Below are 13,738 nucleotides of genomic sequence, written 5' to 3' on the forward strand. Positions count from 1 at the left end.
AGAGAGGGGCCCTCAGGTCTGTCCTTAGTCCTGGAGAGCGAGGCTCATTCCAGGAGTGAGTCAGGGGTTTAGTTCTCTTAGGACAGACTGGGGGCTATTGGTTATGGGTGTCAGGGCCATCTGAGGCCCACTTCATAGGAGATTAAGCCCTGGGACTTCCAGGGGGTTGATGGATCAGAGGTAGCCTGACATTGACGTGGCTTTTTCAGGGTTCTCTTGAACCCTCAGTAGCCCCCCTGGTTCCAGATCAGGTACACAGAAAGGCTGCCAGGATACAGGAGGCTCTTTACAAGTAATCTACTTGCATCACCACTGATGATCTCTGGTGTCAGCCCTCCTGGGGGATTTAGCCATATAAATTGAGTATGGCTGTTTTTTAACTTCTGACATATAGACATTAAAGTTATATGTCGTTTATAACAGTAAATAGTGCCTGATTTCTAGGAAAAAATGGTGAAATGCTTTCCCTATAGCTGAAATGTACAGCTTTTCTTCTGCTTAATGTCTAACGTTAGCAAAATGCTTTGTCATTTTGGAACTCATTCAAGTTTCACAACAACCATTAAGATAGATAAGATGGCTATTAGTATTCCTATTTTACTGATGATGAAACAGGCCCACTGTGGCTTCACTGTTTGTATAAGGTCATCGTATATGAACTAGAACTTCAGTTTTCTGGGTTTGCCCGCAGGTTGTAACCCAGTATTTCCAAATTACTCATCTTAAAAAAAGCAACATCATTTCTATCATAATACTCTTACGTCACTTGTTATTAACAAATCTCAACTGTCCTCCTCCTGCTCTTTTAAAAAAGTACATCAGCGTGCACGTGGGAGCACTACTTTTGGGGATGTTTATCTCTCCTTTCTGTCCCTCCCTCAGGTTGTGGAGTCCTGCCTGGAAGGAGTCTGTAAGCCAGACCCCAGGATATATAAGCTGTGCTTGGAGCGGCTCGGCCTGCAGCCTTCTGAGTCCATCTTTCTTGACGATCTTGGAATGAATCTCAAAGCAGCTGCCAGCCTGGGTATTCACACCATTAAGGTAAACGTCACTAGTTTTTGAACCCCTACTGTGTACCAGGCACAGTGTAAGCATTCCTCTTACATTCATAGTGATAGCTGCCATTAGTGGTTTGCCCCCATGTTGCCGTAGTCTTTTTATTTTTCATTAGTTATGAAATCTGTGTGACTAACTGCTTGTATTTTCAATGGGAATAAGACAGACTCATACCAAGAAGGCAGTTTGAGAAGAGTTACACAAGGAGGTGAATGGCAGGCCTCAGACATTTGGGAGGGCAGTCAGGCTGCCCTTGTGACACTCTTCTGGGTCGGGAGCCAGCATTGGCAGCCACACAGACCACCCCATGTCGTGGCTGTGAAGCACGAGAAGCCACATGAGAAGGGGTCTCGGTCCAGTTTTCCACGCTTGAGTTTCATTATGAAGCTGACAGGCCCCTAGGGACAGAGTAGACGCCACGGCACAATATTCTGCCCTCCCGCATGAGGGAGTGTCATGGACTTTTAAGTGGCACTCTTCCCAGCACATAGCAAGTTTAATGTGGAAACTCATTGGCTGAATATCCTGATGCCAAAGTCGTTGCTCAGAAAACTGACTTCGTGGGTATTTCCCTCTGAAAACGACCTTCTTAGAAAACAGACAGGAGGAGAGGTCAGGGTTCACTGGTGGCAAGTTCAACATTTTCTTTGAAACCAGGTGAATGACCCAGAGACTGCATTAAAGGAATTAGAAACTCTTTTGGGTTTTACATTGAGAACGGTTGTTCCAAACACTCGCCCTGTGAGAAAGACAATGGAAATTCCAAAAGATTCCTTGGAGAAGTACCTCAAAGACTTACTGGGGACCCAAACCACAGGTATTTAAGTTTTTGTATTTCAGTAACTCTTTCCAAGGCTTGGCTTGCAACCTGGTTCTCACTTGCAAACCCTGGTGGAATGTGCTGGAGACAAAGGCAACGTGATGAGGAAAGCAGCCAGTGGGCCCCATGGACCTGAGTGCTGCTTTCAGTTTTGCTTGGGAAAAAACATTAACTCCTTTTTATGGACCCCCCCCCCCCCGCAAAGTGTACTTGCTTGCTCTTCTACCTGAGAGTGTGGGTGGCAGCAATCACTGCAAATGACTGTCACTGTCCAGGAGACAAACCTGGGGACTGCAGTGTGTGCCCAGGCGCATTTAAGTGTTTTTCATTATTCTGAGATGACAGCTTGTTTGTAAAGGTGACTTAAAAGTTGCATTCAAATATATGGTGATGGAAGGAGAACTGATTCTGGGTGGTGAACACACAATGGGATTTATGGATGATGTAATACAGTATTGTACACCTGAAATCTATGTAATTTTACTAACAATTGTCACCCCAATAAATTTAAAAAAAAAGTTGCATGAATATAAAATGTGACAGACTTGCTCCATCTCTTTAGAGGTCCTACCCTTATTCTTCACATTTTACCCTGAGAAAAACAGTTGCCTCCTGAGCTTCTGAAGAAATTTCCATCTGGTGATAGTTTTGCCTCATCCATTTGATCCTTGAAAAAGACGTTTTGTATGAGCGTCACATGATGATGTTTTCCAGGGATTCTATGATGTTTTCCAGTATTCTTAGTCCCTCCACAGAGCTGAGGGGCTCCTCCTCCTATCCAAGTACTAATCAGGCCTGACCCTGCTTAGCTTCACAGATCAGATGAGATCAGCGCATTCACGGAGGTACAGCTGTAGACGAGGGGCCCTTGCTGACCAAGCCAGATAACTCAGGCAGACTCCCATTGCCTGCTCTTTTGACCAAGTGAAATGAATCTGTGTATCAAGTTTGTCTTATTATGAAGCAGAGGGCTAACTAGAATGTTTCTGCCAAAGAGTTCAGCCTGCGGAGGTGGGAAATTGCATCTCATGAAAGCAGCTTTGGCTCAAGCTATAGGCCTCTGCGGAGCTCTTTTCAGCTGTCACACCAGTGTCAGGCGTGGTTTGGCTGAGAATGGGCTAAGGGACGCACAAGGGCACTTTTCATCCTCAGGCTTAAAGCATTCCGTTTAGCAAGATGGGTTGCCATGACTGTGCTTGTGCTTGATAAACAGAACTAAAAAGCTTTTTTTCATGGAGCAGGAGTTGGCAAGAAGGACAAAATTGGACACTTGTACAAAGTGTGAATATTATTGTGGTGTAAATCCAGTGGCCTTTGCCACACTGTAGCGACATGTGATTCTGGACCCAAGCTGGTGGATTATGCCTGGGGCTCAATCACTTCTGGTACCCAGGGAGGAAGTGCTTTTCTTTTTTCTTTTTTTTAAAACTTATTTATTTAAGTATGTTTTTCCAGGACCCATCAGCTCCAAGTCAAGTAGTTGTTTCAATCTAGTTGTGGAGAGCTCAGCTCACAGTGGCCCATGTGGGGATTGAACCAGCAACCTTGTTGTTAAGAGCACCGCGCTCTAACCAACCAAGCTAACTGGCCACCCCTGAGGAGGTGCTTTTCTTACAGTGCATCCCAAATCAGGATATCCTGCATCCCCAATGTTGAACTCCTTAGAAAGAAAGAATGTCTTTACAGGTGTGCCCTCCAGAGCTGGTTTGAGTTTTCTTTGCTTTCAAATTGCAGGAGTGCTGGAACTACTTCAGTTTGATCACGGGCTGTCAAATCCAACTTACTACGTCAAGTTGGCTGACCATCAGCTGGTTCTGAGGAAGAAACCCCCAGGGACGCTCCTTCCATCCGCCCATGCAATCGAGAGGGAGTTCAGGTAACGTCTCAGGCCCAGGCGCACCTGCCCACCCAGCCTCTGCAGCGCAGCCCTAGTGGACAAGGCGGCACTCCAAGTGCCTTGAGACTTTTAAAACTGCTAGTCTGACTCTCCAAAATGATTTCAAATAAGAACATGCGACCTAATTTTATTCGTAAGTTTCTTTTCTAAACCTAAATCTGTAGGTGACTAGACTTTTTTGGAACTTCCAGATGCAAAAAGGCATTTTTGAGATACTCTCTAGTTTTATCATTTAGTCTTCAAGACTGTAAGACTGTTAGTCTTAAAATGAGTCTATCTGTGGGGTGATAGCCCAACAAGTGTGGCCATCAGTTGATAGTTGTTGAAACGGGGTGATGGGAACCTGGGTTTTTTTTTTTATATGAATCTACTTATATATGTTTGAAAGTTCCCATAATAAAATGTTTAAAAGAAGAAATGTATTACAGCTCATTCTAAATAAAATAGTCTGCTTTGCAAATAGGAAAATTTAAACGTAGTAGGTTGAAAAAAAAAAAAATGAGCTCCAAATCTCTTGGAGAATGACTACGGACCCAATGAATGGGCTCCAAGATGGGGCTTCCTCTCCTGACAACTTCCTCTTCCTCTTCCTCTCTCTTCCGTCCAGCCTGTTATGCTCTGCAGAAGGAAAGTTGCAGAGTAGTAGGGACAGTGCGATTGCGGTTCCTGGCCCCTTGTTCTTTCTGTTTACTGTCTCTCCTCCACACTTTTTGGCTCCAGCCATTTGACATGTCTAAGTGTTGCAAGGACTGATGACTGACAATTACGAAGCCTTGGGGGTTCATCACAGGAGAAAACCTATAACTATTCCTGAACACTTGTATATGTTCCCATGTAACAGCAGGTGTGTGTTTATAGAAGAGAGACCCTAAAATGTAAAACCGCCACTCTGTCTTATGCGTCCTGCTTGTGAACTGTCTCTGACCATTCCCAGAGGTACTGAGGAATTCTTCGGTACTAGAATGACATTCCAGAAATCTAGGAATGCACAGAATTTCCATTTTAGTAAAGGGATAAAATGTGCATTTGAAAATGAAACCTAATACAGTATCTGTTTATAAAATGCCAAATGTAAATCTGAACAACTGTTTTAGAAAACAGTATAACACAATTTATTAAAAACCTCAGAATAGTCATACTTTTAGACCTAATAATTCCAATTAGGAGATGGCTCTTAAAAAACATTCTAAATAGGGAAAAAAGCTATATGCATTAATATGCTCACCACAGTGTTGTTTATAATAAAAAATTGAAAACACCCTAAAGTTACAATAATTGGGAAATGATTAAATAAACCTTGGTATAGCTACCTGTTACAACAACAATAATAGCTAACACTTACTGAATGTTTAGTATGTACCAGGCACTATAAAAAATGCTTGAATTGTTAACTCAAAGCATTCTCACAACTCCACGATATATTACTATTATGATCCCCATTTTACAGATGAAGAAAGTGAGGCTTAAAGAGGTATGTTATCTGAGTGATGGAGTCTGGATTCACACCCAGGGGAAGTGGGATTCCATAGCCCGGCCTTAATGATGATATTATTATTGCCCCCAATAAAAGTATGCCTATAATAACATTAAAATGTGTGATAAAATTTTAATGTAATAAAAAACAGATACAAACTATATATAGTATTCTTAACTATTTTTTAAGACTTATGAATTGACACAAAAAATATTGGAAAGGAACAGATCACAGTGTTTACCACAATCATGTCTGTGTCGTATGTTAGTGGTGTTCTTCAGTTTTAAGTGACAGAAACCCACTTAGCCTGACTTAAGCATAAAAAAGGAGGAGAGATGGCAAAATTTATTGGCTTCATAATTGAAATAATGGTTGCACCCAGAGGCCCAAATAATGTTACCAGGACCCATTCATTCTCTCTTCATCTCTTAACTTTCTTTCCTCGCTAAGCTCGTGATCGTTCCAGCATACCTCCTGAGATTGACTCATTTGCCTGATATAGTCACCGGTTTGTCCCTGAACCAATCTCTGTGGCCAGGAGGATGCAGTGTTCAGATTGGCCATATCTGAGTTTTATGCCCATCCCTGGAACCAGGGGTTGGGACAGTCCCACCCAAACCATGTGGGACTACAGCAGGACAGAGCTGTTTCCCAAAGGAAAGTTTAGGTGTTATTATTAGGACATGAAGGGGGAAAAGGAAATCAGGCAGGCAACACCGGGAGCTAATTACTGGTGATAAGACTGCAGAATTATTTTTCTATTTAAAAATTTATTCCTTACATGGTTCAGAGAATTTACCAATAAAACCACTGGGGCCTGGTGTTTTTCTTAGGAAAAGGTTTTTGACTATGAATTCAATTTAATAAATATTGGGTTATTCAGATATTTTATCTTGTTTTAGTTTTGGTAAGCTGTAATTCCCAAAGAATTTGTCCATTTCATCTAAACTATTGAATTTCTTGTTCATAATATTCCTTATTATCTTTTTAAATGTATGTAGGCTCTATAGTGATTTCCACTCTTTATCATTCCTGGTATTGATTGATAATTTGTTATTCTCTCTCTCTTTCTCTCTCTGTATCTGTCGTGAGGCTAGCTAGGGATTTATCAATTGTGTTGGTGTTTGCAAAGAACCAATGTTTGGTTTTGTTATATTTTTCTGTTGTTTGTTTTCTATTTCTATTTCATTTATTTCTACTCTTTATTACTTTCCATCTACTTACTCTGGGTTTATTTTTACCTTCTTAAGTGTAACCTTAAGTGATTAATTTAAAATCTTTCTTTTCTAATAGGAGTATTTAAAGTTATAAATTACTCTCTGAACACATCTGCATCCCACATATTTTTACATGTTATAGTTTTACTATTATTAGTGTTTGAAATATTTCCTAATTTCCCTTGTGATTCCTTGTTTGACCCATGGCTTATACGGAAGTATGCTATTTAAGTTCCAAATACTTGGGCTTTTTCCCTGATTATTCATGGAGCTACACCAGCTCTATTAGGCTTACCAATTGCATGGTGCTCCCCCTTACATCTGTTTTTCCCCCCCCTACTTTTTTTCTACGTACATTTTTATATTTAAAGTATGTCTCTTGTAGATAGCATGTAGTTAGGTCTTACTTTTCTATCCAGTATGACAATTTCTGTCTTTTAATTGGAGTGTAATTATTGACATGTTTGATTTACATCTATAATTTCACTATTTCTTTTTTGTTTGTTCCATCTGTTGTTTTTTTTGTTCTTGCTTACGTTGGAGTCAATTGAATATTTTTAGAATCACATTTTAATTTCCCCATGTACTAATTTTTAAATCAAAAAAATAATTGTAAGAAAGTCTCACCAAGTCAGCCAGCAGTGATGCTCATTTTGCTTTGTTCTGGCAGGATAATGAAAGCCCTTGGGAATGCTGGAGTACCTGTCCCCAAAGTTCTTGACCTCTGTGAAGATTCCAGGTAATGCTCAGATTTATTTTTCCATTGCATATTCAAGCTGCAGAAGAGAAAAGCCAATATACTAACTGAAATTCCAGTTTGTTACAGTAAAGACAAATAACACGGGTGGGAGAGAAAAGAGACTTTATAGCAACCTGTCCTAGAAGTTCACAGATCTTTAAATTATCCTGAAAGATAAAGAAATGCTTGCTTTTGTAAGAATTAGTAGAAAACATCTTTTTATAACATAAAAATATAGATCCATCTAGTTTTATGTTGTTTTTGTTTAATTATTTTACTTCAGTCTTTCTAAACTGTTTTTAAACTGCTTTGTAATACATCTGTCCTTTTCCCCCAACTTTTTAATTATGAAAATTTTGAAACGTACAGAAAGTTGAAAGAAGAAAAAATAGCATAATGAGCCCCCATTTACCCTTCATCTAGGTTAAAACATTGTTGCCATTTTGCCACATTTGCTTTCTATATATAGGTGTATGTGTGTGTATATGTGTACATATGTATATGTGTAGTCTATATATTAATTTTGTATAAATAGCAATGATTACATAATAAAATAATTTTATATTTTGTAAAATAAATATACTTCATGTATATATAAATTATTATTTTTTTAAAAGAAAAAAAACCTCTTTATTTTATCCTTGTATTTTTCTTTTCTTTTTTTTTAAATTAAATTTATTGGGGTGACAATTGTTAGTAAATTTACATAGATTTCAGGTGTACAATTCTGTATTACATCATCTATAAATCCCATTGTGTGTTCACCACCCAGAGTCAGTTCTCCTTCCATCACCATATATTTGATATATAAATTATTTTTAACTAAACCTTTTGAAGTAAGTTTCAGGCAGCATATATCTCCTAAGAATAAAGATATTTTCTTTCATAACCACAGCAGAATTATACTTAATTAACTATAATTTAATAATATAACTTAATATCTAGCACATGTTCAAGTCAGGATAAAGTTCTAATAGTAAAAATTTCAAAACAACTCTTTAGAGTAGTAAACTGATTTCTAATAATGACTAAAAAGATGAATTAATATTTCAGTGTGTCACCCTAATACTATTGGGTGGTAAACTCATGTCCCATTCATACCACTGGATAATGATAAAAATAACAAAAATAAGAAAGGGTATTTACTGAACCCTCATTGGAACCAGACACATAAGCCAGGCATTACATATATATTTGCTCTCACAATTCTCACAATTCTCACAATTACCTTTAAAGTTTTACAGATTAAAACAAACCCAAATCCCAGAGAGGTTTACTAAGTCCCACATGATCACAGTGCTAGGACGGGGTAGAAGGGGGACACCTGGTTCTGTATGGCCCCAAGGTCCCCCCGCCCCAACATGCTGCTTTGCTATATTACCACACTGAAACCCATGCAATGGCTTCTACCAGTGGACCAAAGAGAAGAAAGGTGTGCTGGCCAAGAAGTAGGACAGGGCTCTGTGTGTGTGTGTGGGGGGGTGGGTTTAAAATGTGTGTGGGAGGGGGTCCTTCTCACTCCCTGTGCTTATGTGCAAGAGATAAAGGAAATGTGTAGTACTCGGGGTCTGAATCCTTCCCCCGCACTCAGATACACACAGGACGGAAGAGCAGTGCCACGCTGTGAGCCACCGAAACCCCGTCTGTGTCCCTCTCAGGGTCATTGGCACGCCCTTCTACCTGATGGAGTACTGCCCCGGCGTGGTCTACAAAGACCCTTCTCTGCCAGGCTTGGAGTCCAGCCAGAGGCGGGCCATATACACTGCCATGAACAGAGTCTTGTGCAAAATTCACAGTGTGGACCTTAAGGCTACGGGCCTGGAAAACGACAGGAAACATGGTAAGCGTGAGCCTCCCTGTCTTTCGTGTTGGGCGTTTCCTCACTGTTGCCTCTGCTTCTGGGATTTGCATGGTTGTCAGGGTGCTAACACATCAAATGACTGGGCAACGTGAATTGGGCTTATTAGCTTGCTACTTGGAAATCCCGTGTATTCATGGAGGTGTTGTTACCTACACATTTTGTCCTGGGATAAATCCCTTCATGGACTATAGAACGTCTTCCTTGCAACTTTTATCTCACTCAGTCATTTAAATCTTTCCTTTTTTGGATACTGGCAAGGGTCTTTAAGATACTTCTCCGTTTTTCACCCTTTCCCTTACTCTTTTCAACAGACAGAGTTTTTAAATGCCATTATGCCAACGTATTTTGTTTTTCTAATGTCTGAGGGTTCCAGCTGCTCCTCATCCTTGCCAGCATTTGGTACTGTCAGGTGTTTCCTTTTTTGAAGTGTAGCGTTCGATGAATCTTGACACAGGCACCCAATTTTATAACCACCAGCACAACTGTCTCCATGCTTTTGCGTGCAACAACTTCAGCACAAACCAAAGAATCACTCACTGGTCAAGATTATCTGACTCTTGACCAGTATGGATTCCTGGCCATAGTCAAAAAGAATCTCTCAGCTAAGCAGCCTTTGCTTTCTCTGCTTTTAACCAAAACATGCCTGTTTTCTGTATGAAAGGCTACTCTGTGTCCGAAGTACATGAACTTCCAAACACACTTCTGCCGAGTTCCCTGAAGTTCCCTACTCCAGAGGCACGTGACCTGAGTCCCCAAAACTAACAGTTTGAGACGCCTTCCTACAACGGAGCAGGCTGGCCAAATTCCTAATGCAAATTGAGGGGTCCTCACTGCCCCCCTCCCACCAAGTACAAGCAGACGTTTATCATCCCCCCATATTCTAACCTGTTGACCAGAGATACACACTCTGAGGAGAGTCCCCTCCATCTTGGTGGTCTCCGTGGGACATACTAATACTAAAAATACAGTCATAGTGTATCTGAAGTTCACTTTTACGTGGGTGTCCTGGATGTCATCTGGCAGCCCTAGTGACCAGTAAAAGGGCCAACAGGCAGGGACAACAGATGATGCCTATGTTGATCCATTGTTTCAGATGGAAAGAGTACTGGGCCAAAAGCCAGATACTAATTTGTGGCTGACCTTAGACAAGTCCCATTACTTTGTCACAGTTTTCTCAATAGTAAAGGTTTGGTTTAAAAAAAAAAAAAAAACAGCCCCAGCTCCCATATAGGGCTGATGTGAAAAGCAGATGAGCTGGTAACTGTCCCAGTGCTCTGAATGAAGAGAAAGCCTCAGGCAGACGAAGTGATGGGCCCTGTGACCTCCCGCCATGGCCACGGAGAGAGAACCACTTATGGAAGTCTCTCCCGCTTGCCGTCTGAGCGAACCTTTGCCTTTTATTTTCAAAGTGGACTATTTTGCCGATCTTTCCACTGATCTATTGGCACAAGGAGACAAAGCAGAAATCTGATGTGATTTCTTGTGACCCAGGGCCAGCCTCCTGGGCCACGGACTGTATTTTGAGCCTGAGAGCATAAAGCAGCTTCGTTGTATATCAGGTTCACTGATCTAGCTGCACGGGCATCAGATCGTCCTTTCCAAGAATCCTGCAATTGCTCAGTTATGTCAGGAAGCCAGCTGCTCGGCAGGGCATTGGCTATATCTATACAGAGCATACCAAAAACATGTATACGCATTTTAAGAAAGGAAAATTGTATTAAAATTGTAGTACTCAATATATACCGATAACAAGATGAAGACACATCACGTTCGACTTCTGCAATGACAAGAGGTGCTCAAAGTGGTTACCATCGGCGTCCAGACACTTCTGATTATGGCAAACTACTGTTTGAGCAACGTTGACCAAAGCGTCCACTTGTACACCTTTTTTTGCATATATATATACTGATATATATGTATGGGTGTATATATATATCACTTTGTGTAAAGGGGGGTGTGTTTAAATAAACTTAAATGTTTGTTTGCACAGGTGAAGAATATCTCCAAAAGGAAACCTAAGAAACGCGTCGTGTGGGTTGCCTTTGGGAAAAAAGCTGAGTGGCTGGGTAGAGGGGTAGGAGAAAGACTTCACTGCATTCCCTTTTACTTTACTTTACTTTCAAGCCATGTGAATGTATTGTCTATTCAAGAGAACACATTTAAATTCGTTGAAGAAAAGAGCATACAAACATGATTTCTAATCAAAAGGAACTTTTGACAAAGATCCTTTAGGTACAGTCTAATTATCACAAAGAACCTTTCCACCAGGGCCCTGCAGGGAGCATAAATCCTCTTTTCTCATCCCAGAGGGTCAGGCTGGCCGATTCAGTGGCAGAAGGCCTGCTAGGGACTAGCCGACAGAGCCAGAGACTTGGGGACAGCTGCCTCTGCTTCCCGTGAGAAGGGAATGTGAGCAGTGTATGGGGTGGGGGGTGGGGGGTCCCAAATCCACACAGGAGAGTTTCTTGAGGGCTCCTTCCACAAAGGCTCCACTCCTATGGTTTCATATTTGACTTATTATGATAATTTCAAACTTACAGATGTATGAACTAGTACAATGAATAACTATCTATGCCCACTACCAATTTTACCAATGGTTAACTCTTGCCATTTCACTTCTTTCTCTCTTTATGTGTGTGTATGTACGTGTACATATAATTAACCGAGTTCATTCCTAAAGACTTCAGTCTGCACTTCCTAAGAATAAGGACATTCCTCAGTACCATTATTGTTACCTTTCCTCAATACCATCAAATTTACCATTTTCCCAGAATGTTTAAAACCCAGTCCATAGTCACATTTCCTCATTTTCCCCCTTATATCTTTTACAAATGAACTTTTTCTTCTTCTTCCAAATCAGGATCAACCAAGGAACCTAGCACAGCCCCCATACCTGTTTTTTTTCCCAGTGAATTTTTTAAGAAACCAAGTCAGTTGTCTTACAGATTTGTCTCCATTATTTCCTTATGGTTTCATGTACTACTGCCTTCCATTTCCTGTAATTCTGAAAACTGGAAGTTAGCCCTAAAGGTTTGATTTGTTTCGGGTGATACCGCCAGATTTGGATCTCCACGTCTCAGAGCCCAGCTGGACCCTCTGAAGGGCAGTGTCTGGATGCTCTGAGCGTGCAGTGGACACCACAGAAGCAGCTTGGTCTTTCTGTCCTTGTCTTTAAACCCTCTGGGGACCATTTTTCTCTCAGATGAGGGTGAGGGCCTAGCTTAGAGCCAGGGACCTGACAGGTGGTTTATTATGAGTTATATTAATAGTGACAGTGAGTAATTGTCAATTGACAGTAACAGTGACATAATAATGGCCGCCATTCACTGAGCAGCCTTCTGTGCCAGCTCTGTATTTGGCGTGTCATACACAGATTTTGTTTAGCCTTCACGACAGTCCTACAGAATTTAGGTATCACTACACTCACACAGGAGAAGCAAGGGAGGCTCAGAGAGGTTAAATCAACTGAAGACCTTGACTATGAGCCGCGTTAACTCCAGAATTCCTTTCAGTGTCCAGTCCCAGAGGTAACTTGCAAGTTGTGGTATCTCTTGGATTTCTTAGCAAATGACTGAATAGTAGCAAGTACTCACATAATACTTATTTCATGCCAGGAACAGTTCCAAGGGCTTTCCATATTTTATCCTCCCAACAACTCTATGAGGACCATCTCATCAATGAAGAAAAACTGAGGCACAGACAAGTTAAGTGACATGTCTGAGATCACAGAGATAGAGATTGGAAAACCTGGGAGACCCAGGCGGTCCAGCCTCAGTGTCCATGCACTTAGCCAACCACTGTTGTTTAGCCAAAAAGGGATTTCCTAACAGCTATTTGGAAGCGCATAGGACCGCTGAGAGGGCCAGGGATCAGGGTTGGAGGCCACATGGCCGGGAACAATGCCCATCTCACCGATCCAGCCAAGATAAAACAGCCAGTGGCTTCCCCTTGGGGGGGCAGGAGCACCCTGCGGGAAATCCCGTCACAAGATGATGATGCCACAGAGCATTACAAAGGCTTTCACGGCATTGGTTAATTTTGGAAACCTTTGGAGGTTGTTGGAATGGCTCTAATCCTCTTTCTCTCAGGGGACTATATTCCACGTCAGGTGCAAACCTGGATTAAGCAGTATCGAGCCTCCGAAACAAGCACCATCCCGACAATGGAGAGGCTCATCGAATGGCTGCCGCTCCATCTTCCCAAGCAAGAGAAGACCACGGTGGTGCACGGGGACTTCAGGTAGACACGAGGAGGGGTGAACGTTTAGATGTGGAAAATGATGGGAAGGGCCTCTGAAAGGGAAATTAAGCGGCTGGTCTTGGCCCCATTTACAGTTGTGAGTTATTCCCATTACAAGGGATCTCCCTGTGCATGGCCTGTTAAGGCAGGGTTTCCCAGCCTTCACACTATTGACATTTTGGGCCAGATTTTTCTTTTTCTTTTTAATTTTATTGGGGAACAGTGTGTTTCTCCAGGGCCCATCAACTCCAAGTCAAGTCGTTGTCCTTCAGTCTAGTTGTAGAGGGCGCAGCTCAGCTCCAAGTCCAGTTGCTGTTTTCAGTCTTTAGTTGCAGGGGGCACAGCCCACCATCCCATGCGGGAATTGAACCGGCAACCTTGTTGTTGAGAGCTCATGCTCTAACCGAACCATCTGGCCGCCGCTCCGGAAGCTCA

The 13,738-nt window shown here is 41.7% G+C and overlaps 3 protein-coding genes across 9 annotated transcripts in view; 1 reads left to right on the plus strand and 2 right to left on the minus strand.

Annotated features, from left to right (window-relative positions):
- Positions 1-13,738, minus strand: part of BRAP (BRCA1 associated protein) — a 91,781-nt gene that overhangs the window by 41,358 nt on the left and 36,685 nt on the right. The gene's annotated exons all lie outside the window — the stretch shown is intronic.
- The window catches only part of ACAD10 (acyl-CoA dehydrogenase family member 10), a 45,068-nt gene that overhangs the window by 13,512 nt on the left and 17,818 nt on the right, over positions 1-13,738 (plus strand). For 5 of the 7 annotated variants that reach the window (XR_013992479.1, XM_081036907.1, XM_081036908.1 and 2 more), the window contains 6 exons: positions 883-1,041; positions 1,714-1,873; positions 3,611-3,752; positions 7,135-7,203; positions 8,862-9,043; positions 13,153-13,303. Coding sequence is in view for 6 of the 7 variants with exons in the window: in XM_081036907.1 (XP_080893033.1) it covers positions 883-1,041; positions 1,714-1,873; positions 3,611-3,752; positions 7,135-7,203; positions 8,862-9,043; positions 13,153-13,303 (863 nt within the window). In the remaining variant the exon portion in view is untranslated. Of the gene's footprint in view, positions 1-882; positions 1,042-1,713; positions 1,874-3,610; positions 3,753-7,134; positions 7,204-8,794; positions 9,044-13,152; positions 13,304-13,738 lie in introns of all 7 variants that reach the window. The other 2 variants (XM_081036910.1, XM_081036909.1) reach the window with 1 other exon arrangement.
- The window catches only part of LOC308492226 (uncharacterized protein), a gene marked incomplete at its 5' end in the record, with an annotated part of 73,647 nt that continues 67,000 nt past the window's right edge, over positions 7,092-13,738 (minus strand). Inside the window, one exon of the mRNA XM_081036933.1 lies at positions 7,092-7,240. The remainder of the gene's footprint in view (positions 7,241-13,738) is intronic.

This window comes from Rhinolophus hipposideros (assembly GCF_964194185.1).
Source record: "Rhinolophus hipposideros genome assembly, chromosome: 24".
Classification (NCBI taxonomy): Eukaryota; Metazoa; Chordata; class Mammalia; order Chiroptera; family Rhinolophidae; genus Rhinolophus; species Rhinolophus hipposideros.